This window comes from Caloenas nicobarica, chromosome 2 (genome assembly GCF_036013445.1).
Source record: "Caloenas nicobarica isolate bCalNic1 chromosome 2, bCalNic1.hap1, whole genome shotgun sequence".
In the NCBI taxonomy this organism is placed as follows: domain Eukaryota; kingdom Metazoa; phylum Chordata; class Aves; order Columbiformes; family Columbidae; genus Caloenas; species Caloenas nicobarica.
In genome coordinates this window covers 22466353-22492202 of record NC_088246.1, presented here as the reverse complement: position 1 = coordinate 22492202, position 25850 = coordinate 22466353, and the positions used below count along the sequence as shown (strand labels likewise).

General features: G+C 40.4%; 1 protein-coding gene across 1 annotated transcript in view; it reads right to left on the bottom strand.

Moving 5' to 3' along the window:
• Positions 1–25850, bottom strand: part of CUBN (cubilin) — a 143336-nt gene that overhangs the window by 113565 nt on the left and 3921 nt on the right. Inside the window, 16 exon segments of the mRNA XM_065628711.1 lie at positions 3420–3550; positions 4528–4744; positions 4980–5142; positions 5620–5798; positions 6417–6573; positions 9014–9204; positions 9424–9586; positions 10386–10567; positions 11829–12063; positions 13467–13585; positions 15341–15527; positions 17682–17803; positions 18343–18438; positions 19688–19819; positions 20578–20746; positions 22202–22328. Of these exon segments, the coding sequence (XP_065484783.1) occupies positions 3420–3550; positions 4528–4744; positions 4980–5142; positions 5620–5798; positions 6417–6573; positions 9014–9204; positions 9424–9586; positions 10386–10567; positions 11829–12063; positions 13467–13585; positions 15341–15527; positions 17682–17803; positions 18343–18438; positions 19688–19819; positions 20578–20746; positions 22202–22328 (2570 nt within the window).

Genomic DNA, 25850 nt, shown 5'->3' with positions numbered 1-25850 from the left:
TGAGCTGAGCAGGTGCCCAAGGTGCATGTAGAACTTCAGCTTTTTTTGATGTCTTTGCTCAGCCTCGTTCAACCATTAATCTCCATTCCTGTCTTTGCTCGAAAGAAATTTTTTTTAAAATCCTGCACAATACCCCATTTCAAAGTAAAACAAATAAATTACCACTTACTTGTGAAGAAGTTGAGGACAATAAAACACATACCCTGACTATAGTGCTATTCCTATTGAAAAATTGTGGCCTGAATTTTTCAAGACCCTGATCAACACTTCCAGGAAAGACTGAGCCCTTTCAAAGACTTTTCAATATTTTTCCATGGGTTCTTTGTGGTATGGACAGCCAAGATGGGCAAAAGAAAACCCTTAAAATCTGTTGTAACACTTACATGGTTGTAGTGACATTCGTCTATCTGATATTTGAGACATGAAGTCTAGGAAATAAATCTAAATATTACCATGCTTTCTATGTGACTTTCCCTTTTAAAAGACAGAAAGATGGCCAAGAACTGAGCATCCAAGGTACAAATAGTTTAAGTGGGCAATATACATTTTAAACAACTGTGTATCATGTGGGTATATTTGATTGAAGGATTTCCATTTGTATTCCTGCTACATGAGCTATTCACAGCTACCAGCTGGCAGACTGCTAAAACAATTGTTTGCACTTCATGGACCACAGCCATGGCTGTATCTCATGGCATTCAAATTTTTTGAGCAGGAAATACAACTTTGTCATTATTTTCAGGCTACTTTTCAACTAATTAATATATCACATATAAACCATGCTAATAAAAACTTGGTTTTCTAAGATGCATAGAGAAGACACAAAAGACAAAGACCTTTTTTTTCACTTATATTTATCTTTTTTTTTTTTAACTCCTTTTTTTGGAGAATCTTGTCCATCTTTTCAATAGCTCATTCTCTGTAAAATGACTTGAGGCAAAAGCCTATTGAAACATCTAATATGAACCAGAACAGCTTTGACCAGTTCTGATATTGGTTACGCTGTAGCTGGCTAAGAAAACAGCTCAGAAATATGAGGGATTCTTATTGCACAAGAAACATTATTAGAACCATATTTTCCTTAGCAGAAAAAGTCAAACTAGGCAGCAGATGTAAAGAAAAAAAATCTGTAGCTTTGGTAAATATTTCATATATGATTATGTTCAGCAGTTTGATACCTTAGTGCAACTGGATATACATAAGATGAATATCAGCCCTAAACATCTCACAGTGGGAAAACTAAACTTGACATGATTTCAGGGAAATGGGGAGTTGCTTCTTGTAGCAAAGTGCGCATACACACATTTGCCTTCTCTCAGGCCACAGCAGCCTCAAAACACTTTATTCTTAATCAAAAATGAATGTTAGCAGTCCAGTATATATGACAACTTTATAGTACTGCTATGCTTGTGCTAGGACCAAAAGAAACGAATCTCTGTAAAGAAAATATTGTAGTTTCACTTCTCTATAGGGTTATTACTCTCAGTTTCAGTAGTTATCTGCTACTTCACCATAGTTCTGCAAACTATAGTGGTTGAAGTGAAAAAAACATTTATTCTAGAGATCATAGTTGTAGGTGTGAGTGAGACAGAAATATGGATTAATGTTGAGTACAGAATATTTTGATCTTGATGAACTATGAGAAGAGCTGCTATGCGAACAATTAGCAAGGAATCAAATCTACCCATGAAATATTAATAGGAGGTAAAGTAAAAATCACATTAACAAGCAACAACCATATTTACAGAAGTTACAGTTGGCAGCTGCAAAAACAGGCTCACGAAACACTTCCTTTTTAAAGCTGATAGTTTCACAGTTTCTCACTAGTAAGAACTCAGTTTTCAAACTACAGACTCTTTCTTGGAAAGACTTTTAGAAGTAGAACTTTTTTTTTGGCCTATTATTTTCTAACAAATAAAAATTTCTTTCTTGGAATAGTTCTCATTAAATCTTAATTGTTTTTACTGGCTTTTTGGTTACCATGCCAAATAAATCAAGTATGAAAGAAGGCAGCTGAGAAAATGGATTATTTGGATTTATAAGTTATCTGGTAGTGAATAAAAACAGTGGCAAAATCTGTACTGGTCTCGCCTACACACATGCTTGAGAGATGAAATAATAGCCAAATTTTCCAAGCTGTCACCAAGAAAGCAGTTATTTTTTACAAGGTAGAAATCAGAAATTTTTCTGGTTTTAAGCAGGTTGGAGAAACTCAGAAAGTAGGAAAAATAAAAGGATTAAAGCAAATCATAGCAAACAGTAAGAAGTCATTGCTAATTTATGTCTGGATGAGTACTGGATGAGTACCTGGATGAGTACTATGAATTTCTGGTATTCATCTAATAAAACCCTTGTATCCTGCACTCACACATATAAACCAGCTAGAAACTGGTTAACGATGGGTACACAAATAACCCAGCTACAAATCTATCCTCATTTTTACTGTTTTTCATTGTCCCACTCTATCTCTTCCGTGGTTTAATTTTGCTAGGCAGAACCTATCCCTCTACCCCCATAAATCTGTGTTTAGCAGTGACGAGATCAATAGCAGATACACGTCTATTAGGTCTATGGAAGCGGCAGTTGCAGTGTTTCACCAAGAGGCTGCTCTTTCGAGTGCAGCTCAATCACTGCTAACACACTTCCAGCGCTGGAGAAATGTGCAAACACTGGACCAGGTGTGGTGGGCTCAGCATAGTTTGAAAACATAGATGTGCCTCCACCCTGGAAAACCTTCAAATCAATTAGAATTCTGAGCAATTTTTTAGTTTTTCTCTGCTTTAGAGAACTAAGGGAAAGGACAGTCATTCTTCTCTTCAGTAGTCTTTTCCCTAGTGATTTATGTCTTGGGCCCCTTAAAAGGACATACTTAAAGAACAGATATAAGGCATAACAGGAGCCTTGTACTCTTCTGGAGACAGAAATGCTGCACTCCGTTCTGATGAAAAAAACCAGCTTGTGCTTTCAGGTTATTTTTCTGCTTTATCAAATTTCATCCTATATGACCTCTCTCTGCCTATCATCAATATTGCATCTTAATTGGGACTAAATTAATTTTTACGGCACCTGAGAGTCTCCAATTCAAATGAGTTGTCCATGTTTGCTAAGCTTCTCAGATCACACATACTTAGCTCAGAACGGTCAAAGCAAATTCAGAAAATACTTTTCCTAAATAATTCATGCAGTTCTGCCATGTCAGCTCTTACTGGCTTTTTAAAGAAACCAGCAGTGCTGCTTACAGGAATTGCTTTCTGCTTTCCTAGGGAGGAAAAGGCTTGTGAATAAAGCAGGATAGATAAGAAGGGGTTGAAGAGGCACCAGGCAGTCTTCTGTTAACCGAATGTTTCTGTTTCTAGTAGTGGTTATATAGTGACAGCTGAAAACATTAAATTTGCATAATGAACAGACTGAGATATTACCTTTTGTTGCATCCAGGGAGATATAATTAGCTGAGAAGCCCTCAGATATAATGCTGAAATCGCTCACGAAGTACAACATCATCATGTTGCCACCACTAGTGAGAGAAGGTGGAACTGATCTTCCACAGTACCTGCAGCAAAAAGATGCCCCAAATTGAATGGCAGCACTTTATGGGGCATCTATATTACTGGAAGAGGATTCAGCTTTCCTGAGAAGTTTGAGCAGCTACACATACAGAAATGTCTCCTTTGGATGATACAGACCCCCAGCCATGGACCCCATGTCATGGGACTAAATAGCACACTACATGTCCAAGGGTAAAAATCTTGCATGGCAAAGTTGATGGAGAAACTGTTCATCAAGTTGTCAAATTCTTATTGAAGTTATTCTATTCTGTACCTACAATGAATTCTGTTCTTTTTTAGGAGTCAGAGTGGCTGGCCAAAGGCTAAGATTGCAAAACGCTCTCCATTATTATATGAGAGTCATTTGCTCCTTATTTTCCAAAATACTTCCATGTCAGCCAACTACTTTACAGGCTGTAGCTGCAGCTGGATACTGTTCCCAAGTAGTTCAGATGTTCTTGAATTCTAGGGTGGCAAGAAACCCTGTGTATACCACAGTTGGTGAAGGGAGAAAAAAAGCAAATATTCTTCCCTAAGATAAAATCACATATCAGGAGAAAGTGAAAACAAAATCCTATAAAATGCGGACTTCAGTTTAGTTTTTGCTGAGATCCAAATGCACAATTTTTTAAGTAATCTTTCACTTCTGCAAATGCTTCAAATCACATCTTTTCTTTGCACAGATGCTTTTGAATTTATTTCCTGTAAATCAAAATGTTAATGGAGCTGGACAATGCCAGCTACTGAAACCTGTTCTTAAAAAAACTGTCCTCTTGACACAAGCTAGTTTCTCCCAGTACGATATTTATTAAATATGCTTCTCATCCTATGGTCAAAGAAAGCAAGCTATCTCTACTGCCTTCTGTAATGCAGAGAAGTTAACGTCTCCACAAAATTTAAGGAAGCAAATTGGATGTCGAGATCTATAGGACAGTGCTCACTCTACAGTAATTCAGCTCTGTAGGCTAATAGACATATTCACCTTCCCAGTTTTTGCACAGTGCTGTTGTCATATATTTCAAGATAATCCTTTCTGCAACTATCATCAAATTCCAAGTTAAATGAAGTGAATGTCAGGCGGATAAGGTAGCCGGGTTGAATGGAGATAATCCAGGTACAGTTAATACCATGTGGGTAGACATCTGGATGACCCGGACTTGTAATGGTTCCTTCTGGCCCAGTGAGAGTCTCTCCACATACTGTAGAGATTTAAAACATCAGGTTAAACGATATACTTATTAAAAAATTAGACACTTATAAAATTGGATATTCTTCTTTCTGAAATTTTGTAGTCTTTTTTTCCTCAATGCATACTACACAGTAACTGATTCAGAATTTATCTCCCATTACACCATCATAAAATGTTTTCAGTGTACAGGAAAATATGGAAAGTCCCAACACTCTACAAAGAAAACAACAACAAAAAATCCTTACCTGTATCTGATGGCCAATACTCAGCTCTGAAACCAAGGCTGGTAAGAGAGGAAGCTCTGAATTTGATATAGAGATAGTTCTGTGTAGACTGCACTCTAGATGGTCCAGCTGTACCACAGTATTTATACAAAAGAGGAGAGTCTGTGTTGTTGCCATCTTTGACCTGAAGAACAGTGTATTCAAAATATCCCATACAAATTTCTATTATATTGAAGTTGCAAGCACAAATGAATTAATAAGAACCATATAAAAGAGACCATTACTAAGTCAAACCTTACCCTACTACAGGCACATACAATGCAACATTATGACTGCTAGAGAAGGACCGTTCCACCCGAAATGTGTCAGATGGAGAAAAGCTGAGATCTTATACCCTCAACAGTAAGTAGCACACAAACCCAGGTCTGTCTTTAATATTTAAAGACATCTGATACTTATCTCTGATTATCAAAATGGGCATATCTACTTTGAAGAACAAAGAAAATATTTGGGGTCCCATTATGAACCTGGAAAAGCTTTTATAACTACTGTAGAAGTGCTTGTCTATCAAGCAGTTCTGCTTTGGTGGAGATGAGTATGAGAAGGAACATACAGATAAGGATCTATCTGCCCTTCATAGTATATACGTATTATTCTTTACCTCGATGTAGTCCGAGTCACAAGTGGTTGCATTTTGAACTTCAAAGTCAACAAAGTTAAGAATCACCACTTTGCCAGGTGGCTGGGAGATGATCCACTCACAGGTCTTTGGGTGAGGGGATGTCCTGGGGTAGTAAGGTGAACGGATGGTGCCTGCTCCAGACAAGGAGCCTCCACAGGCTGCCGAGAGACACCAAGAATCAGCACGTGTGATAAATGGTTTCAAGGAACATATAATGGGATGTCTATCAAACATCACTATGGAATTAGAAGAAAATCAGTCCTAAAAACCTTCTTACAGCCCCTACTACAGATCATCCAAGTATCATTAAGAACATATTTAAAAGAACATATTGCTATAATTGTAGCATAAACGTATATACAGAAGACCAATCTAACAGTGCTCATGAAAACTTATGGATTTGACTCATTTGTTTCACACAAACAGACAGACTTGATAATTGAAGAGTAAAAGATAGGGATAATGAAAATAAAAGTATTTAGGTAGAATTATAGCTATATCATCTTTGGTATGTTAGTGGTAAGTGATTTATCAATAATAGAAGCAATGGGGGGTGCATTTCCAAGAATGGTAGGAGTGTCTACAACAGTCCTACTGCAGACAGCATATTAGTATTTCTAAAAGCAGCAATAAATAAATAAGCTGGCTCCATTTTTTTTTCTTTCGTTTCTTTTGAAGTTGTCTTAGGCCCATAATATGTATAATATAACACTGAAATGACTGAAAGTGTCCAAATTACAGATTAGTTGACTGAGCAAGTCACCAGTTCCTCTTACCAACTTGATAAATGGCTCTGAAGCTAGCCCTTTGCACAGATGCATCAGACTTGAACTTGATCCAGAGGCTGTTGCTGGTAGAAATGATTGGAGACATAAGTGTACTATTACAGAACTTTCTAATAAGAGATGACACCTCACTGTCACCATCTCGAACCTAGTCATCAAAAAGAAAAAGAGAAATATGTCAGATCATGAAAGTGTTGGAATCTCATATCCAGATCAAATTATAATCTCACAGGAACTGCTAAATTAAAAAAAAAAAAAAAAAAAAAAAAAAAGAATAACTGTTTTACTTATTTATAAAGGGTTATAAAGGGACAAAGAGCCATCAAAGTAATAGTCACAAGCACATGATTTAGGAGAGCTCAATGGAAGGATGGGATGATCAGTACACGAGTTTACATTTTTTCTTGACCTGATTCTCCTACATATTTGGTGTAGCCCAGTGAGTAGTGATAAAAATAGTAAGTTCTCTAAACCACATGAGTAATGTCTCCTATTGCCAATTGGGAGGGTGGTATGAAGGAGTAGCCGGCTTGGCTAACATCTTACCTCTGCAGCACCATGTCACAGGTTTTCTTAAATAAGAACTTTTATTGTGTCTAGTTTCTTATTGCAGATCCCTCATCACAGGCAGTTACTTCCTTACTAAAAGATTAAAAAACCCTACCTGACCCAGTGCCTATGAACTGTATTTGGCCTTTGTGGAAACTGCAGGTTTCCTGGTGTCACCAGGGATGGAAATAACCTGCATATTTTCAAATTGACAAAACAATTGTCAGAGACTGACTTTTAAAGTAACATGAACACCCAAAAGCTATCTCCCTAGCTGAACTTAATTATAAACCCCAGTGAGACAGTGTTTTAGAAAAATATGGAAAAAACAGGACTTGCTAAAGAGCACGGTGCTTTCATCGTACCAGCTGTCCTGGTCAGAAAACATCGGTGCTGTATCTGCTCGGGGCTGAGCCCCGGTGAGCGGGCAGGACAAGGGGAAGGCGGCAGCACAGGGACACAGAACGGGCCGTGCCCGCTCAGCGAGCAGTGAGGTAAATGCCTTGCTGAACTAATACAAACTGATTGTGTTCAACAGAAATGGTTTTGTTTCTCTGGCTGCTGTGAATTTAGCTGCCATTCTGCCAGCAATTAGGCAAGAGGAGTACCAGGCCAAACAAACAAAAGCTGTCTGTTTTCATTAAACACACTTCCCCTCTCATTTCAGAAACTAATTACTCTTCATTCCAACCAAAGTCTCTGAATTAGAGGAGGAGGGAAGGGAACGATGTCAGCACAATAACATCTTTTAAAAACAGATTAACTGCACGGAGCCGACAGAGGCCTATTCCTCTCTTGGTCAAGAAGAGACGAAGCACAAAACCGAACCTGCGCTGCCAGGTACCCGCACAGCCTGCAGCGGGGGCCCAGCTCTGGTCCCACTGCTGCAGCTGCAGCTGCACCTGCGCCGATCAATCGGGTGCCTGTGCCCAGTTTGGTTTACATCTGTTTACCTCTGTGTGGTACAGACACAGTTTTACACCAAGAGCAGTACCCAGCAGTTATTCCATTCCACGTAGGATGAAGTATTCATGGCTGTATGGAGAAATACAGGCCGGGTGCGACAGCAGATGCCTTGAGACATGGCGAGTCAGGGCACAGCACAGAGGGGAACAGGGACAGGCTGACAGAAGTGGCGTGGGCCATCAACATGAAGGGTTTGTCAGCCCTGAGGGCACCACCAGGACTCACTGACCAAGCCAGGGGTCCCCCAGGTCCCCCACACCCTGCCCAAAGCCCAGGACTCCATGTCAGCACCCAGGGCCATGAGTCCCTGCCCCAGCGACATGGCAGCAGGGCTGGTCTTCAGCCCCGCACAGCCCTGCCCGGCCGCGGGCTCTGCTGAGCCAGGGCCACCCACACGCCCACATCCCAGCCTGGCCTTGGTCCATCCCTGTCCCCAGGGAGGTGCCCAGTGCCCAGGGCTGCCCTGCTCCCTGGCCAGGGTGGTGGGACAAGCCCTGATATGCCCCTTGGGGATCCTCCATGGCCCCCAGGAGTCCTGAGCTGCACAGCACCAGGTGAAACCTCACCCGTGGTTGGTCGGAGAAATGCAGACCTGGAGATGGTAAGATTTCAGTTATAGTAACAATAAATTCCTGACTTTACATATGCATATATGTACATATGTATTTATATATAAACATATATATGGTCCCCTTCCTTTTTGACCCAGAACAAGATTTTTAGTATAACACCATGACTCCAGAAAATGCTGCATAGTGGCTGTGGCATTATTTCTATTTTTCTTTCATTTGGCATACACTTATCAAAGGTCTAAAGTCTACCTTAATCATGTACAGCTGATTAAAAATTAATGTTAAGCTAAACAGATTTTCTCATTCCCTTATGTTTGTTTCATTCCAAATCTACAGTCCTGCTCTTTTAGACTCTGTGAGTTTTGAACCCTAATAAATCAGTATACTTAGTCCTTTGATAAACACCTATTTCTGCAGCGGCCCTTGGCACAGAAATTTTGCTGCACAATTTTGTACACACATGTAATCACCCTTTCATATCAACTGATTAAGAAAAGTCACCTCAATATAATTTGATGAACAACCGGTGTGACTCTCCAGCTCCATATGGGTGAAATTGAGGTATATTTTTTCATCCTCTGGCTGTCTGATAACGTAGATACATTGTCGGTTGTTGATATAAGGGTTAGGCCAGAAAGGGGATGTGATAACCCCTTCGCTATCCGTGTAATTTCCTCCACAACTTGGATCTGCTATTATATATTAGAAAAAAAATCTGTTAGTTGAGATATTCACAAGTATGGAAACTCAGTTTAGGCTGCTTCTGCACAATGGCTGGAAATCAAAGCTGATTTCCGTGTTATTCAATAGCAAGTGTTAATTACACCCGTTCATGTGCTGTTGGCTATATCTGTGGGATATATATATCTGGGAATGTTACAGACCAAATTTTAATGCTGAATTTTACTTACCAGGTGATGTTGTATAGATGATGTGGAAGCCTTTATCTGTAACTAAGTCATCAGAGTGAAAGTGGATCCATGCATATGGACCAGTGGTTTGGAGTGGGGGTGGAGATCCAGTGCTACAGTATTTACCAAGGACAGGGTCTTGTGGAAGAAGACCATCTCGAATCTAGATAGAATAATAAATCAGAGATTAGGATTATTAGATATGTGCCAACTGTGAACAATATCAAGAATCTTAAAGTTATCTCAGGGGCCACACGAGATATTGCAGATGGTGGGTGGAGGGAAAGCTCATCGGAAGTTCCTCTAAACACACAGGAACAGAGAAACGGACACACCAGCAGAGCTCTGATGAAGGTCCTTGGAGAGTCATCAACGGTTTTGCAAAAGGGAATGAAAGTATCAGGAGATCTACTGTTCAGTTATTTTCTTGAAATCATGCTCAGCATTGCACAATTTTGGAAAACATGCTATTCCAAAACAGCTTCTCATTTCCACGACTCGGCATTGGCGAATTCTGTAATAATTACTTTTCACTTTAGAAAAAAGGCCTAAACTCACACATCAAGTCATGGACTGTACTGTAATATGAATCTATTAATCCTATTCTCTAATAGTTTTCCTTAAGCAGATTAATCCTCTGTGGGTTGACATATGTCAAGGAGTTTGGAGACTGAACTTTGTAAGAAAGTGAAAGATTCCCACCAGGTATTTGGCCTGAATCCTATTCCTCTTTACTTGCAAAACTTCTACTGACTTCAGTGGACTGTGATATCATCTTCTTTCTGCTGTGCTGCCTGTATATCTGAGTGTGCATTGGTGTCTGGAATAAGTACAAATGAGTATTTCAACCCAGGATTTAATTTTTGAACAGTCCCCTTCTGTACGCAGAAAAAGTTTTGAAACATCTAGTTTTGCAATAACATAGCCATAAAATGTTGTCATAATCCACAATTAAACTTTACCTCTAAATGGTCAGAACTGCAGTTTTCATGGTGTTCTAGGCTTAGTGTGCCAAAAGCAAATGTGATGAGGAGGCCAGGACTGGTTGAGATGGTCCAGAAACAGTCTCTGTTTACAGGATAGTTACCAGGGTATCCTGGAGAGCTTATCGAGCCGTAAGTACCCGTCAGCTCACCACCACATTCTGACAGAAAAGAAACATGAAATAACACATCCTTCAACACCACATGTCAGAAGATGAATTCTCCTGTAGTGTCAAAACTACGTACCACTTTGGGATCAGGAATAAATTTAAAAACAAAGACCAAGCCAAACAAACCAACAATTTACTTATTTCTTTAAATTTTACAATTAATTCTGCAATTCGATTATAAAAGCAGAAGTTCAAATATTTCCTGATTAGCACAGTAAAAGAAAGATTCTTTCCCAGTTATGATGGAACTATTATTAGAAGAATGATCAAAAGCAGTGCGTTTTGGATTGGATTTACAAAATTAATCTGAATTTCTGTACTTTGTAAATAGTCTCCATATTTTATCCTAGCACAAGGCTGTTTTCACTTTTATAAAATGTTAATTACAGGGAAGGCTGTTTCATATACCTGTTATAAAAGAAAAATCCCTCTCAGTGTAACAGTTGGGAATGGTAGGGGTAACTTGTGTTTTATATCTAAGGAATAGCTTGTTTAGTCATATCTATACCTCTCTCCCTCTTTGTTTTTTGGTTTTTTTCTAATACCCAAAACGTATTTTCACTTTTCAGTACCAATATTCATCAATTAGTAATTATCTATCTAATAATGTCAATTGAAAGGAAAAAAACCACACTAAACCAAACGACACGCACACACACGCATCATAACCCAATGCACAGTTTTTTTTCTAGACAATAGACAGAACATTGAAGTGAGCTTGATGTTGTACAAGATGATTTGGGGTTTATCTCTAGAAATGTACTGCCAGGCCTCCTGGAAGAATCACACAAGTGGTGTTACTAAGAATTCAGGCAGAAATGTACAGCAAATCATATTAAAAAGCTCACACATAATTTAAAATCTCTCATGTTTGAAAAGCATGGTTCAAACCCTCTAGCCTCTTTCATATCGTCAGTGGCAAAAAAAGGCAACTTGCTTGTTCAAAGCACTAGATACTTCTGTGAGAAAGAGAACTAAACAGAAGAACAGCATCTCCAGGAACACATGCTCTTGGGGGATTCCTCACAGGAGGTATAAAACAGCCTTAAAAATAGTAGAAAGTTATTCACGCAGAGGCTGAGAGTTGGAGTTTAAATATTTTAAAGTGACATACATGTCTACATTTCAGCCTCACTCCCTAGTAAAACACTGTCCTACTGCTCCTCATGATACCTAATCAAAGGAAATGGGTCATTCTTTTTGTTTCAAAGCCATGAAGATGCTAAATTATTGGATATTTCATCAAACTTACCAGGATCCCGAGATTCCCACTGAACAGTAAAACCTCCAGCTGTAATGGTGTAGTTTGAGTAGAACCAAAAATACAGGGAGCTATGGGAACTGAAAAGCTCTGCAGGAGGTGAGGAGCCACAGTATTTCCCCAGCATGTGCATTGACGCTGAAGGTCCATCATGGATTTGAAGGAAGGCAGAGTTACATCCATTACTTGCCTCCAGTTGGAAGAATGGGAAAGCAATACGCAGAATCTAACAGAAAGCAACAAAAGAAGAAACTTTTTTTTTTTTTCCCATCTGCTGAGACACTATATAAACAGGCTGTTCATATGTGTTTATATGTTTTCATATAACTGAAAGAATCTGTGAGCTATGGAGCCATTATGCCATTTCCTGAAAACTTCCAGGACAGAAGAAGATATTACAGAATCTTAAGGGTCAAAAGAAAAAAGAGAAGATAGGAAAGAATTTGGACAGGGAAGTTGTCTGGAAATACCATTATTTCTGTAAACTAATAATTGAGACCATTTGCCTGTCTCTGTTGTATTTGTAAAATACATATATATGTACATATTTCAAGCCATGCAAAAGACTTGAAATATAGCATAAAATACTTTATTCTACATCTCCTATGGCAGTTTTCTCATCAGGTAATTAACATTTCTTATCCTTGCTATGGTTGAAAATATTGTCATGGGAGTTAAAAAAAAATGAAATTATCTTTTTTTGTACATATCAAATTGGTGTCTCATAAGCCCACTCTAGATACTTAGTGACATACACAGCTTTATGTATGTCCAGACTCCTCGCTGATGTGCTTTAATACAGCTCTGCTGAAGACAGCAGTGACTCTCACACTTAAAGCTGAGGATATGTCTCATACATAAAATGCTGCATAAACCACTAGCAACCACTGGTTTATAAAACTACTTAATTCATTCCAGGAAACATCAAAAAAGATCAAATATTTATATTCCAAAAAAGAAGTCCCATGCTGAAGTGTGAGGTAACATCTTTTGTAGTTGTTACTTATAACACAAGTGGAATTGCTAATTGCAGAGCAGAATCAGAATAAACATTTGAGTGCAACATTTAAAAATTAATCCTTAGAAATCCATATGCTGTTATTACACAAAGCCATTGACAATATGAATTCAGCATTCCACATTTCTGAGGCTCAGAAATCAGAAACATGAAATTGTTCTGGGGCCACTTAGCTCATGGACCACCTGTGGATCCCATCAGAGCAGAGCTTTTCTCATGCAGCTATTCACAGATCTCAGTCTAACGAAACATAAAATAGGCAACTTCTCTACATGGTGGTAGGTGATGTCAGCCCTCACAAACTTATTACAAATCTCCAGTCACTTGGTGTGTTTTATTAAGATTTCATTTTTAGATGCAATGATTATAGGAATGAGTAAATTCTAACCCTCAGCTTCATAGGAAAAACCTTGCAAGCATAGCCAGGGCTAATTCTTAGGGTAAGGAGACTGAAGGCTTGGAAGGGTCTAAAACTTATTCTCTTTGAAAAAGACTTCTGGGAGAGTTGGATCACAGTGTTGGAATATGTGGCATGAAGATGGTTGTGTTTGCTCTGATGAGCTAAGGGGTCCTGCAGAGTGAGGGGTCCTTTAACCTGAACTCTATTTTACCTTGTCTGGATTAGTTTGAATAACCCAAGCGCAGCTGACCCCCCTGGTGTACCGCTGGCTGTTTGGGTTGTTAGGGTAACTGAAAGTCCCCCTGGAGCCTGAGAGATATCCTCCACAAACTGCAGAAAGAGACAGAAAATTAAATAAATTGATTAATTTGTGCTATTGCTGTACAGACTTAGACAAAACCTAACTTTCTAGCATAGCTTTGGCTTCCTGAACATTTAAAACCACGGTAAAAGATACTTCTGTAAAAGACTCTTCAGGATTTCCTCTAAATTGGAATGACATCACAAAAAATAAGCAAAATTACTCCCTGAGAGAAAAGTAGTTCCTGGAAAAAAAGAATAAAGATTTTCAGCTGGAATATGTGGCTACTGCCAAAAGATATTGATTCTGTCTCAAGAAAAACCCATAAACTAGTTAGTTTCAAGAGGGCTGCCTCCAGATTGAATCTTTAAATTATTCACCTACAATAAAATAACATCTTGAAGCTAACATGATATAAAATTGTCTTTCTCAGTAGTGATGCATCATGGAAGTTATCCTTCAGCTGTTTTATTGTCCCATTTATTCTTTTTGGTCAGATTTTTGGCCAGATAACACCTCTCATGATATACCATGCTCTTTTCTCTTATTGAGCCATTCAATATATGGGAGCTGTGAACTGGGAATCCCAAACAGATACAAAAAGATATGTCCATAAAGCACCCAAAATACAACACACATATAGCTGTGGCATACCACAAGCAGCTGTAGTTCAATATTCAACTCATGCTAAAGAAATATTTACTTTTCAGCAAACTGAAATGAAGTATTTTTTATCAGGGAATGGTAAAAATAATATAATCTTGATTGAAGTGTCCAGCTAAAACATCTCACCACTTCTCAACCAGATTCAGAATTACCATGTCATAAAATGTATGATGTTTCTCTTGATTAGGAACTAAAACAGAAGTTACTACATTATAATTCCTCACTGGACAAAAAACTGGTTTTCTATCCCTTCTACTATGAATGGTTAAAATATTATTTTTCTATGGGTATGTGCCTGATAATAAAAACTACTGGTTAGATATTTAAGGAAGACAGAAAAGAGCTTGAAGGAGCTCTAAACCAGACCAGATTTCACAGTGGCTCTGTGAAAGTTTTACCCTCTGTATACTGTGAAAAGTTAATCTGCTTTCTTCCCAGCAACCTGTAATAAATATGAGCCATCTAACAGATGGTTGCCATGGGGATGCTCACTGGAATGCTATCCTGACATTTTTAATTAAAATTAATGGAAAAAAAAATCCCAGACAAACAGAAAAAGTGATATTAAGAAGAAATGTTAAAGGCAGGACCTTGCAGTCACTCTATAAAACTCAAAGTCCCCCATTTTCATTGATAACATTTCTTTCATTAAATTTCTGTTTGAAAACCTTTTCTGGCTTTTCATCTTGACTAAAAACGTCAGGACCTCTCAGCTTCACAACAAATGAAATAATATGCACACAAGAGAAACATTAATATATTATCCTGTAAATCTATTGTCTTTATATCAGATCTTCTTTCCCAACCAGCTCACCAGACCACTTTCTCAGGAACAAAGACCTGATTTTAGGATGTCTGACGTCTAGTCAAGGCCAGCGGGCCTGCAGGTCAACTTCACTGTTATGCTGCTGTTGCTAAACAAAGCAGCTATAAACACAACTCATGGAAAACTCTGCCTCCAAGGGACTTTGGGACAGGACCTGTAATCCTTCAAGAAGGTGGTTGTTTTGTTTTCCATCAGAACTTGGTTCTTATTCACAGATTAATCATATACACCAAGCATCTACTCGCTGAAGGCTGGTGGCCCATTTCTCCAGGGCAGGAGGTCCTGGCCATACCTTGCTGGGCAGTCTGGCACTGAGGTCCTGTCCAGGAGCTGGTGCACTCGCAGGAGTAGCCATTGACCCCGTCTGTGCAGCTTCCCCCGTTCTGGCATGGGTTGCTAATGCATTCATCAATATTCTCTGTACAATTAGGGCCTGTCCAGCCCGCATTACACAGGCAGAAATATCCAGAGATTGTTGCCTACAGGTACAAACAAAAGCAAGAAAATTACTGAGCATGGATCATCTAGAGGAATCAATGCAGTCGGCAGAAAGACTGATATTTACACTTATTTTATGGGGAGATATCAGAGCAGAGAAATAAAACATTTGGAATGCAATTACATTGATGGTGACTGGTGAATACCAAAATAAACTCAAAGCCTAATCAGATTATCTAGCTCTTTGGTTTTTTTTATTAAGTTATTTCTTTGCAGGGCTCTTTCAAATTACTTTCTAAAAAGTCAAAATCTGTATTCATTTAGCCATTCAGAAAACTGCTTGCTTGGCTTTGAAATGATCACCCTAGAAACAAGTCAATCATATTATATATTATTATAAACAGCAAGTCAAGATAACAGTGGTCTATAAGTCATTTATCTCAGACAAGTTCTCTGGGAAGCCTGCACTGCAGTTACTTGGGCTGCCAACTTTCATTTTTGCCCTGAGGGATGTCAAACAGGAACAGTTGTATTGCATTCTCCACATTATTCCTTATTCTGTATGTCTCTTTTACATTTGTTTTGTCTAAACCTCTACTATTTCTCCTTATAATCAAGTCTTTCCATATCTTTAACTGTTTTAATTTCTTATGTCCTTTTTCCTTATAGTTCTTGTTTTATAGGCACACCTTTAACAGGTAAAGCAGAACATGGTGTTCCAAGGTACATTCTTACAACCTCATCTTTGATGCCATACAATGTGCTATATTCTCTATTTCCTTTTTCATTCCCTGTTCATGTCCTCTGTGTCCTAAACAGAGATTTTCAGTATGGTGAAAGAGGATTCTGATGTGTATTTAGGGCTCAGAATGCTGTTTTAGAAGACAAAAAGATGTTTTCTGATCTGCATTTAATTAACATGGCATTTCATCTGTCATTATGCTGGCCAAATATAGCTCTGTTATTTCTGTATTTTATTAGATACTTCTGTAGTCCCATCACTGAAGTATCTGTGTTATTATCTTTAAGTAGTAGTTTGTAGCCATGATTGCCTGCAGTTGTATGTTAAGATTTAGGGGAAGATGTCATATCTTTTAAAAGACTGACAAAAAAAAGTTTCTAAATAGTCGAGAAAATGTACGTTAGATCTGGGCACAAAAGGACCTTTAAATATCTGGGTGAAAAGACAATAGGTATCTACAGAAGAGCAAGGAATGCTGGTAAGGGGTGGAGTGGAGGTGAGGGGATCATGTCCTGTCACAGAAAATGAGAAAAGGGAAAGGTAATGTATAATAGACTCATATAATCATTTAGGCTGAAAAAGACCCTTAAGATCATTGAATCCAACCATTAACCTAACACTATTAAGTCCGTACTTTATGTTCCCTCCTGGCTCCTAGGATCATCAAAAGGAGGATATCTGCAGACCAATGCGGACAAGTGCGATTAGACTCTACCGGAATAACAAATTTGCCATTTGTGAGTATTTCTCCAAAATCATCTTAATAAGTACGCTCCACAGCAGAATTACCTAAATCCCCAGGTCTGCAGCATGGACTTTTCTGAGCACAGGACATATCACTGAGGAAGCTAAAAGGCCTTCACGGGGTCCATGTGGACAAACTAAATGGTCGCTGTGCATGACGAGTTCACACCACTGGCCAGTAAAGGTTAAAACACTTGGCTACCAGTGAGAGTACAACTGCTTCCCATGAAGCACCCTTTCCATATTCATATAAACAGCCTCCAGTAGGCTCTCACAAGATCAGCCTAGGAACGCATAACTAGCTGTACTGGATATTAACAGTCTGAAGGTCAGCAGAGGTACTGGGTTTATTATCGTGGGAAATTCCTCCATTATCCAAGGTAGTAAATTATTTTCCTGTCCCACCAGGGACAGCCATTCATCAGTTCTCCCCAAGCAGCACCAGCATCCCATCTCTAGCCTGGGGTACCAGCTAGAGCCTCTCAGGTTATTAGTGCCAAGATTGCCACCTCTACTTCAAACACAAAAAAATGGCTTGTGTGTCCTAAAATTCGCTTTGTTTTCCCCAGGTATATCTGTTGATGTCCCAAGCGCCACTGACCTTGCCTCATTACCTTTAATCTGTGTGTACTCAGCTCGCAGTCTCGCCAGTCTCCCTGTTGTTATGACATGAAGTGTTGTCACTAACTGCGAGGAGCCCAGCACTTACCAAGCACTGCCCGTTTGCACAAGGGTTTTGCAGCTGGCAGGTATCACGGAGAGCAGAGCACCCACTGGGCCCATATCCACTTCCAGTGTACCCAGATGGGCAGGAACAAAATGGCATCAGCCCTTGGGAGGTGAGACAAGGTACAGAAAGTCATTCAGTCATTGTTACGATGACAACACCAATGACAGTAAAGGTCCTTGACATTTTGAAGCAGCGCTTTTATATAATTCTAATGTATTTGATAGCTTCCCTGGTCAGTGCCCTGTTTGACCATGGAAAGATCCCTGGTGTTGCCTTGCTATGGGTATCTGAGAGTCCAAGGTCACTTTTGTGGGAAGTGCTGGGAGTAGCCAATGCAAAGGAGAAGAACAGTAAAAGAAGCTGAAATTGAACAATGACATCAAACATAAATGGTGACTATCTTCCCATTTTTATGATGAAATCTGCTCTTTGCCTGAGCCCAGATCTTTTTCTGTCAATGTTTGTGGAAAAGCCTGCTGGCTTTAGCTAGCCTGCTTGTAAACTCCTTTGGGTGAGGAAAAACTGACCATGGAAAAGGGGCTGAAATATAAATATGTTGCTACAAAGTGGATTCAGCCTAACCAAACCTTCATCGAGATTCACAGTAGTATTACTTACAGCACTTAAGAGAGCACCATACCTGGAGATGAGGTACAAGTAGCTGAAGGATGGCACCCTCCATTATTTATTGAGCAGATGTCAACCTGGGTACATGTTTGTCCATCTCCCTCATAACCTGTTCAGACATAAATCTCAGTTAGTCTATAACAAACGATGTTGTCTGAGTATTGACAGCAAAACGATAATTATTAATTAATAAATAAATAATAATTAATAAACGATACTAATTAATTAATAAATTAAATATTAATAATAATTAATAAACGATAAAAATTATTGTGTAAAATAATAGTCTTCTATAGTTAAAATGGAAAAGTTGAGGTTGCCACTGGAGTATATCCTGGCATATTTATTGTGGTTCCTACACTGCAGGGATGGATTCTGATCTTAACTAAATTCTCCCGTGATTTTAGAAAAAAAGTAGATCAGTATTAACCAAATATAGGTGAGGCCATAGAAACTCAGCTCTCTCAGCCACCATGTGCTGCCCTTCCTACGCTTCTGCACCCAGCCGGCCCCGACCACCTCTGGGCTTCCCTCTGCAGCCAGAGCTGCCCTTGGGTCTCAAACACAATACCCAGGTCCTCTCAGGGGACTCAGCAGGACCAAAGTGCTGCAGCGTGACTCTGCGTGGCCAGAGCTGAGGTCCACTGCACCACATCAAAACTTGTCTGAGGCCACGTTTCCAGCATGGTGATAGCCCCTCAGTGCTCAGTAACCGAGGGCCTGCACTACCTGCAGTCTATTGCCAAGCAATAGAAAGGTCAATTAGAAACACTTTTTCCTGGTAGTATTTCTAGTATTGATAGTATGCATTGCATAAAGCCTTTTAAATCATAAACCACAAGGGATAAAGATGTAAGTCATGACTTCCGCTGCTTGACCTGTACTGCAAAGGAAACTCTGCCTTCTTAGAGAGCATGCAGAGCGTGACAATTATGAAGGCTTTTTTTCAAGACAGACAATACAGCTGATTTATGGCACACAGGATACTCTTTCAATTAATACAGACAATGAAATTACCATCACAATTATGCAAGCCTTGTTTCCCATTCATTATCTTATGAAGGAAGTACTTTATCAAATCAAGGCCCTAACACTGAAAAGGGCTACCTAGTACAAGAGAAACACATTTCAGAGGATCACCACCAGAGACATACTCTACAAAATGTTCTTTAACAGTTTTAATATACTTGGACTCTGCATTCTATGTTACAATATTGCTTTGTGCATGTGAAACTTCTTTATACAAGAGCAATCTTCAGCTTCTCAAGTCTATGATGAAACAGGCTCAGATGAGCTGAATCTTCATCTTTTAAGCCTTTCCATAGTTTTATAAACAACAACAACAAAATCCATTTTACCTGGTGGGCAGAGCCCACAGTGGAAGGATCCCATTGTGTTGATACATTGAACCATCGGTGCTGTTGAGCAGCCTCCATTATTACTTGCACATTCATCAATGTCTTGGCAACTGTAGCCATTTCCTTGCCAGCCTAAGAAGCAGTACAGGAGAGACATTAAAATAGAAAATGCCTGGCCTTTTCATTTTGTGCTTTGACCAGATCTTTTCATAGAGAAGAAAAATATTCCTTTTGAATTTCATTAACACAAGACCTGTCCCACTCATAACTGATAAAAATTAATACTGGTCTGCAAAATAAGTTACAAACACAACAGGGTGGAGATGTGTGTGCAAGCATGTTTTATTTTAACTGTATTCTGGATATTCCAGAATCAAACAGACTTTAACCTAAAGAGGAGGCAGTTCTGGTCTAGTGCCTATGTATACAATTTGCAGCAAAGCTTTATCATAACTCTGGCTAAATACTCCAAATACTCCTCCTATACACACCACCTACCCAACTCAGGAAGAAGAATCACAGGTTATATGGCTTGAGGGGACAATCACATTTTTATATTGCCTTAGGACAGGGGGCATATGTACATGAAAGAACCTTGGACCTGTTACATGAAGGTAATAGGACATGATGGACATCAAAATACCTATGGACATGAGGGTACCTCAAATCTATTGAGATGCTCAGTTTAGGATGGATAAATCACGTATTAAGACTCCACTGTCTATGTTACCTAGATGTGACATAACCTGCAGGAATTTGTTCTCTAGAATACAGATGAAAACATTTCATGGAGTAACCCTCATCTGGATCCTGTGTCTGTGCTTATGACATACAGGCAGTACTACCCACTGCCACCCGCTCCCACCAGCAAACGGGGAAGGACGCAATACCTGTGGGACAGGGACCACATAAGTAGGAGCCTGGTGTGTTGTAGCACTGCACAGATGGATTCTGTGAACACGGACGGTCAGGGAGGCTGCATTCATCTACATCAGCACTGCAGGCAGGGCTGCCCGGAGGGGACATCCAGCCAGCGTCACAGATACAGTGGTACTTGGGCTGCCACAGCAAACATCACATCTCATATTTAAGACAGTTAAAACAGTCAAGGAAAAGGGCAGGAGGAGTTAATTTTATAAAATGTCTTTTAAACTACAGCAAGAAAGTTTTCAGAGCATTACATGGTTTGCACATTCTGTTTTATTATATAAGGTGCAATGGTGGTTTTCTCAGTCCATTTCTTCCTCTGTATTTACCTATTTAGATTATGAAGGCAACAACAGGCTCATTCATTATGTTCATAAAAGAAACCTGTAATTTACCCCAAAGCTCCCAGAGAACATGAACAGCAATTATGAGCTGTACATAAACATAATTAAAAGTCATCAACTTGCTTTGTAACCAGGGTAAACAGATCAGTGTGAGAAACCTGAAATCAGTTTGGCTCTTTTCTTTTAAGCAAACTACACAGTAATCTGCAATGTGCAGTGCTGACATTAAATTGCAAATATATATCTTCTTCGAGGAAAACAGTTTTATATTTTGTAAACTTAACTAATGGCCAGAATTCAGCATTTATCTTGCTTTGGTCCAATTAAAGCTAACGGGAGCTTTATTGTTGACTGTCACAGGAGCAGACACTGTTAAGCCAACACTGAACCCTTTTGAAAAGCTTTCTCCACAAAAAATGGGCAGAAAACAAGTGATGAATTGTGAAAACTTTTACAAATTGAGCAAAGAAATTATTTTATAGCATTGCACCAAGAATATGTGGTGTGTGTGGAATGGTGCACGGATGTATGGGAGCATTACGGAGCACAGGCTTGGCAGGGTAGTTTTGGAGAGCTGCTCTGAGCAGAAAGAGCCAAAGATGGCATGTACCATATGTCCCTTTGGAGTGAACACCCTGTACCCAGATTCTGTCCCCAAAAGAATGAGCTGGCTTGCTCCAGAAGACCATTCCAGTGTATATTAGCATCCACCCAGCGCACACACTTGGAGAGCTTGGGCCTGGAGTCAGAGCTTGAGTCCAGCTGACAGCAAGGAGCACCAACGATGAGCAGCAGCCACCCAACCACTGTGCAGCCCTGGCGGCTCCCAGGCCACCAACAATAATGTTCCACAGGTATGACTTTTCCCAGGAAAAACATGATTCGTGATGGTTGTCCTCCTTAATCATTTAAGTAATAAAATTTTCCAGCAACTTAGAACTCCCCAGATAATGAACAGTATGAATATTATTATTCAAATAAGACCTATTTAAAGAACATTCTCAAGTTCCCTAAGGATGTAGTAGTAGATCTGATACTGTGATAAGTACCTCTAACAAGACACAAGGCATTTTCAATTCTTTCTGCTGTGCTTTGGACAACAGAGAAGATAGGTGGTGATGTACAGTGGTCTTTCTTGCTGTATTTCAGCAGAAGTTTGTGCTAAACAGTTTTGTGCTGCTCAGCATTATTTGTTCCTCATTCATGCTGTGCTGTGTGATGAGACTTAGACATTGTTCCTTACCCTGTTGGGCTGATCCCTCTCGGCATCTATGCAGATGCCATGTCCACAGAGTGTCTGAGATCCTCCCTGGCAGTCATCAAACTTCAAGGCACAGTGAGGCCCATAGGTTTCTGGAGTACAGGTGCAGCTAATGATGAAAGCAGACAAAAAAATTAAAAAGTTGTATTAATATAGGACTTAAAGCTCATATATTGCCATAGTGATTGTTTCTCACTCTTTAAATTATATGGTGTTCCTTATGAAATATGTTTAGCTATACTGTCAATTCTATTAATAATCATAAAGAGAAGCAAGGATCCTGTTCACCAGAGACTCAAAAATCACATGGGACTTGTGCATATCCATGACTCTCTGAGCCTACGGGAGAATCCACAGCTTTCTGTTACATTCATAAGTGCAAATCCAGGAAAAAGAAATGTCTAACATTAGACTTCAGCGGAGTATGAGCCTGGAAATCCCCACTTCAGTCAGAGCACACCCAGACCTTGTGTTTCCACTCATGAGCCTCATATGATGCCAAATGCTTAAAACCCTACCTCCAGCGATACGCAGAAATGCCATGTCTGGCCCATCCCAGGGAGCGGGACACACGCTTGCACCTGAACACCTGGCAGCTGTTCCCTGGCAGCAGCCCAGCTCTCATGTAAGGGTGACGGGGTGGGAAGAACAAAGTGGTGGGCTGCAGGGATGCATCCTGCTGGGGGGAACTGGTTTGCAGGCTGCCAGTTGCATTATGTTGTTATTTATAGGGCACACCTTGGTCACAGCACTGTACAGATGTGGTGGAACTGAAACTGGGAGATTCTAAGCCATCAGGTAATGTTTCCCTTTTCTCTGGCCCTTTATTTCCACATGGACCAAATCTGAGGCTCTGAAATACAACTGAAAGGAACCAAACCTGCAGAAAACCTCCTATCAGTTCACTAGCTTTTTATGAAAATGACAGTGAGACACTTATTTAGACTCAAGTAATGTCCTGCAATGTCTGCTGATATCTGCTCCTCACAGAGACATATGGCAGGTACATACCCCTGTTGAATTGCTTTTAAGCTGGCTAATGAAAAACACTCTGTAAAAGCATTTATCTGCAGAATTTGAATCAGGGTATTCCAGTGCAGCTGATCTGGACCTTGGAGCAATTTATAAGAAGCTGCTACTATCCCTGTCACAGCGACGTACGCTCAGGTGAAATAGCAGTTTGATAAGCCAATTGCAGCTAACTAAACCCTGCACCCAGGACAAGCAACCCAAATGAACCCAGGCTTCAAAAACCCATGATAGCTTAATGCTTAACTGCAGTCTGCAATACTGTAAGACAGCATGTTCATTATTGTAAGAGAGGGCAAACAGACCAATGCTATCTCACCAGTGCAGTAGCTCAACCTGGGCAAGCACAGAGGCAACAGATCAGGGAACGCGATCGCCTTTGTATGTTCAAAGTACATTCAGAGCTTCATGTTCAACTCCAAAGGACACAGCAAGGCAATCTGACTGGCTCCCAAGGATGACAACAGCACTGTCTACTGCCTAGTCTGGCAAAGATTAATCTGCTACCCATCTGAAGTTGCTCAGAGAACAGCTTCAAGAAGGAGATCAGGTTGCAAGGAGCTTCAGCCAAATTGCAATGCGCTGCTGCTTGGTACAGCCCTGGTTCTCTCCCATTGCTGACAGCATATCGCGATGAGGCCCCCGTTATTTCTGTTCCGGCACAGAAGTCTGATACACTTGGAGATTCTCACAGCCTTTCATCCAGCTAATGCAATGTCCCATTAATGTTCCAATTCAGGAAGGCATTTCCTGAATATCTGCTCTTTTTACTCATACTTTAGTGCTTTCCTGAACTACAGCTTGAAGCCTGCAGGTAAAGAAACTGCACAGGGAGTGAAGACTGCGTCACGCTCCATTTCACAGTACCTTATCCAGTACTGCCCTTCATATGGTGTTATCACTGGGGGCTATGGAAAGTTCAATATCACCATTTTCTTTACCCACAGTCCATGCTGGTGCATATAACTACATCAGAGCAGGAGTGGGGTGACCTAGGTTGCTGGGTCCTTGAAAAAATAGCAGCAATGTTCTCACAGTTGTTGAAAAGAGCTGTGTCATGCTCTACCTGGGGATGGATTTAGCATCTGGGGAGGACTCAGAAGACAGACAGTCTGTGATGGGAGATTGAAGGCGGTGCAATGGGGTTGGGGAAAGAGCTCAGTAATCCTTCAATGCCCTTAATAATCCTGAGGGCATAATGCAAAGGCAGTAACATTAAGATTCATATGATTTAGGAGGAGGTCTTAGTTCATTTCAGGAAACACTGATTCAGCAGGTACCAAGGAGGACAAGAATTACATTGGGGAAAAAGCTTACAGGAATCATGACTGTACTGACACAATGACAACACTTGCAAGAAAGGCAGAGGGTTTGTCCTCTCAAATCGTGATTTAGTCACACACCTGTATCCCACATCACTGAGCACAGTAGGAAACAGCAATTAAGGGCAGGCTGCTTTGTTTGTCATTTCCTTGACAAATGTCTGTGTTGGGGACAGCTGCAAGCAAGCTAAAAACATCCTTTAAAATCAAAGTAAAGCTGACAGGAAGCACCATGCACCAGTGACACCTCAGCAGGCTCTGTGTTAATGCTGAAGTGTGAAGAGCACTGCAGGAGAACTTCCCTTGTGTGAGGGTCTTCCAAGAACTGACCAAGCACTAAGAACAAGCCTTATGCCAAGCAAATATTTGTGGGGGCTAAGATTTTCATGCTGAAGCAGGAGGCAAAATGCCTTGCAGAAAGCTGTGGCATGCTCTCCAGCCTGCTTGTTCCCATTGCACAGGGAGAGCTTTATGTTATATCTGAAAGTTATTTATTTACCAGATTATTTGACATTTTGGAAAATAAGACGCAGAACGTTCAGGCTGGCTTGCCCTGTAAACAAAATAGTGTTTTCTAAGGAGCTGGGCACAGCCAGAGAAGGATGTGTCCCAGGGATGTGCTCCAGGGACCTCATGTCTACGGGGGCCCACAACAGGCAGCCCATGGTCCCTTCAAGCCAGCCGGCTGTAAGAGCATTCCTCCTCCCTTTCTGCCCACAGCACCGTGCATTGCCTGCTCTGCTGCAGCCTCAGCAGCACCCATATTTCTGGGGAGGGTGAAGGCATTCCTCAGAGTTAGGTGCTGTGCTGGGAATGCCAGCGATCAGGGGTGTCCATATATTCAGGAGGTTTCCAACAACTCAAAGCCTTTGCTGAGCTGAAGCTCTGTTCACCTCCTTCATCTCCCCACTCCCTTCCGTCTGAAGGAGCAGGTGATAAAGGAGGGATGACGGGCACGGTGGTGAGTGCTGGTTACAGACCAGCATGCTGCATCTCACAGCCCCATCTGCACACCACGCTGCAGTAAATTTCTATTAAAGCATCTGCACCTACAACAGAAAGTCAGGGCACTGGAGCCAGGCTCCAATTTGCAGCCTCCTTCCCCAGCATGGCTGTTTGATATATCTGGTTCTTGCTGCTCTTCCTGCGTTAAAGTAGGCAAAGGCTTCGGAAGACCTTCTGGGTCTGCAGTGGACTCAGGTGTCCAGTATATTAAGGACTTTATATTCTCTCAGACTGCAAGGGTTTATAGTGCATAGATACTGAACAGATTATTCCTA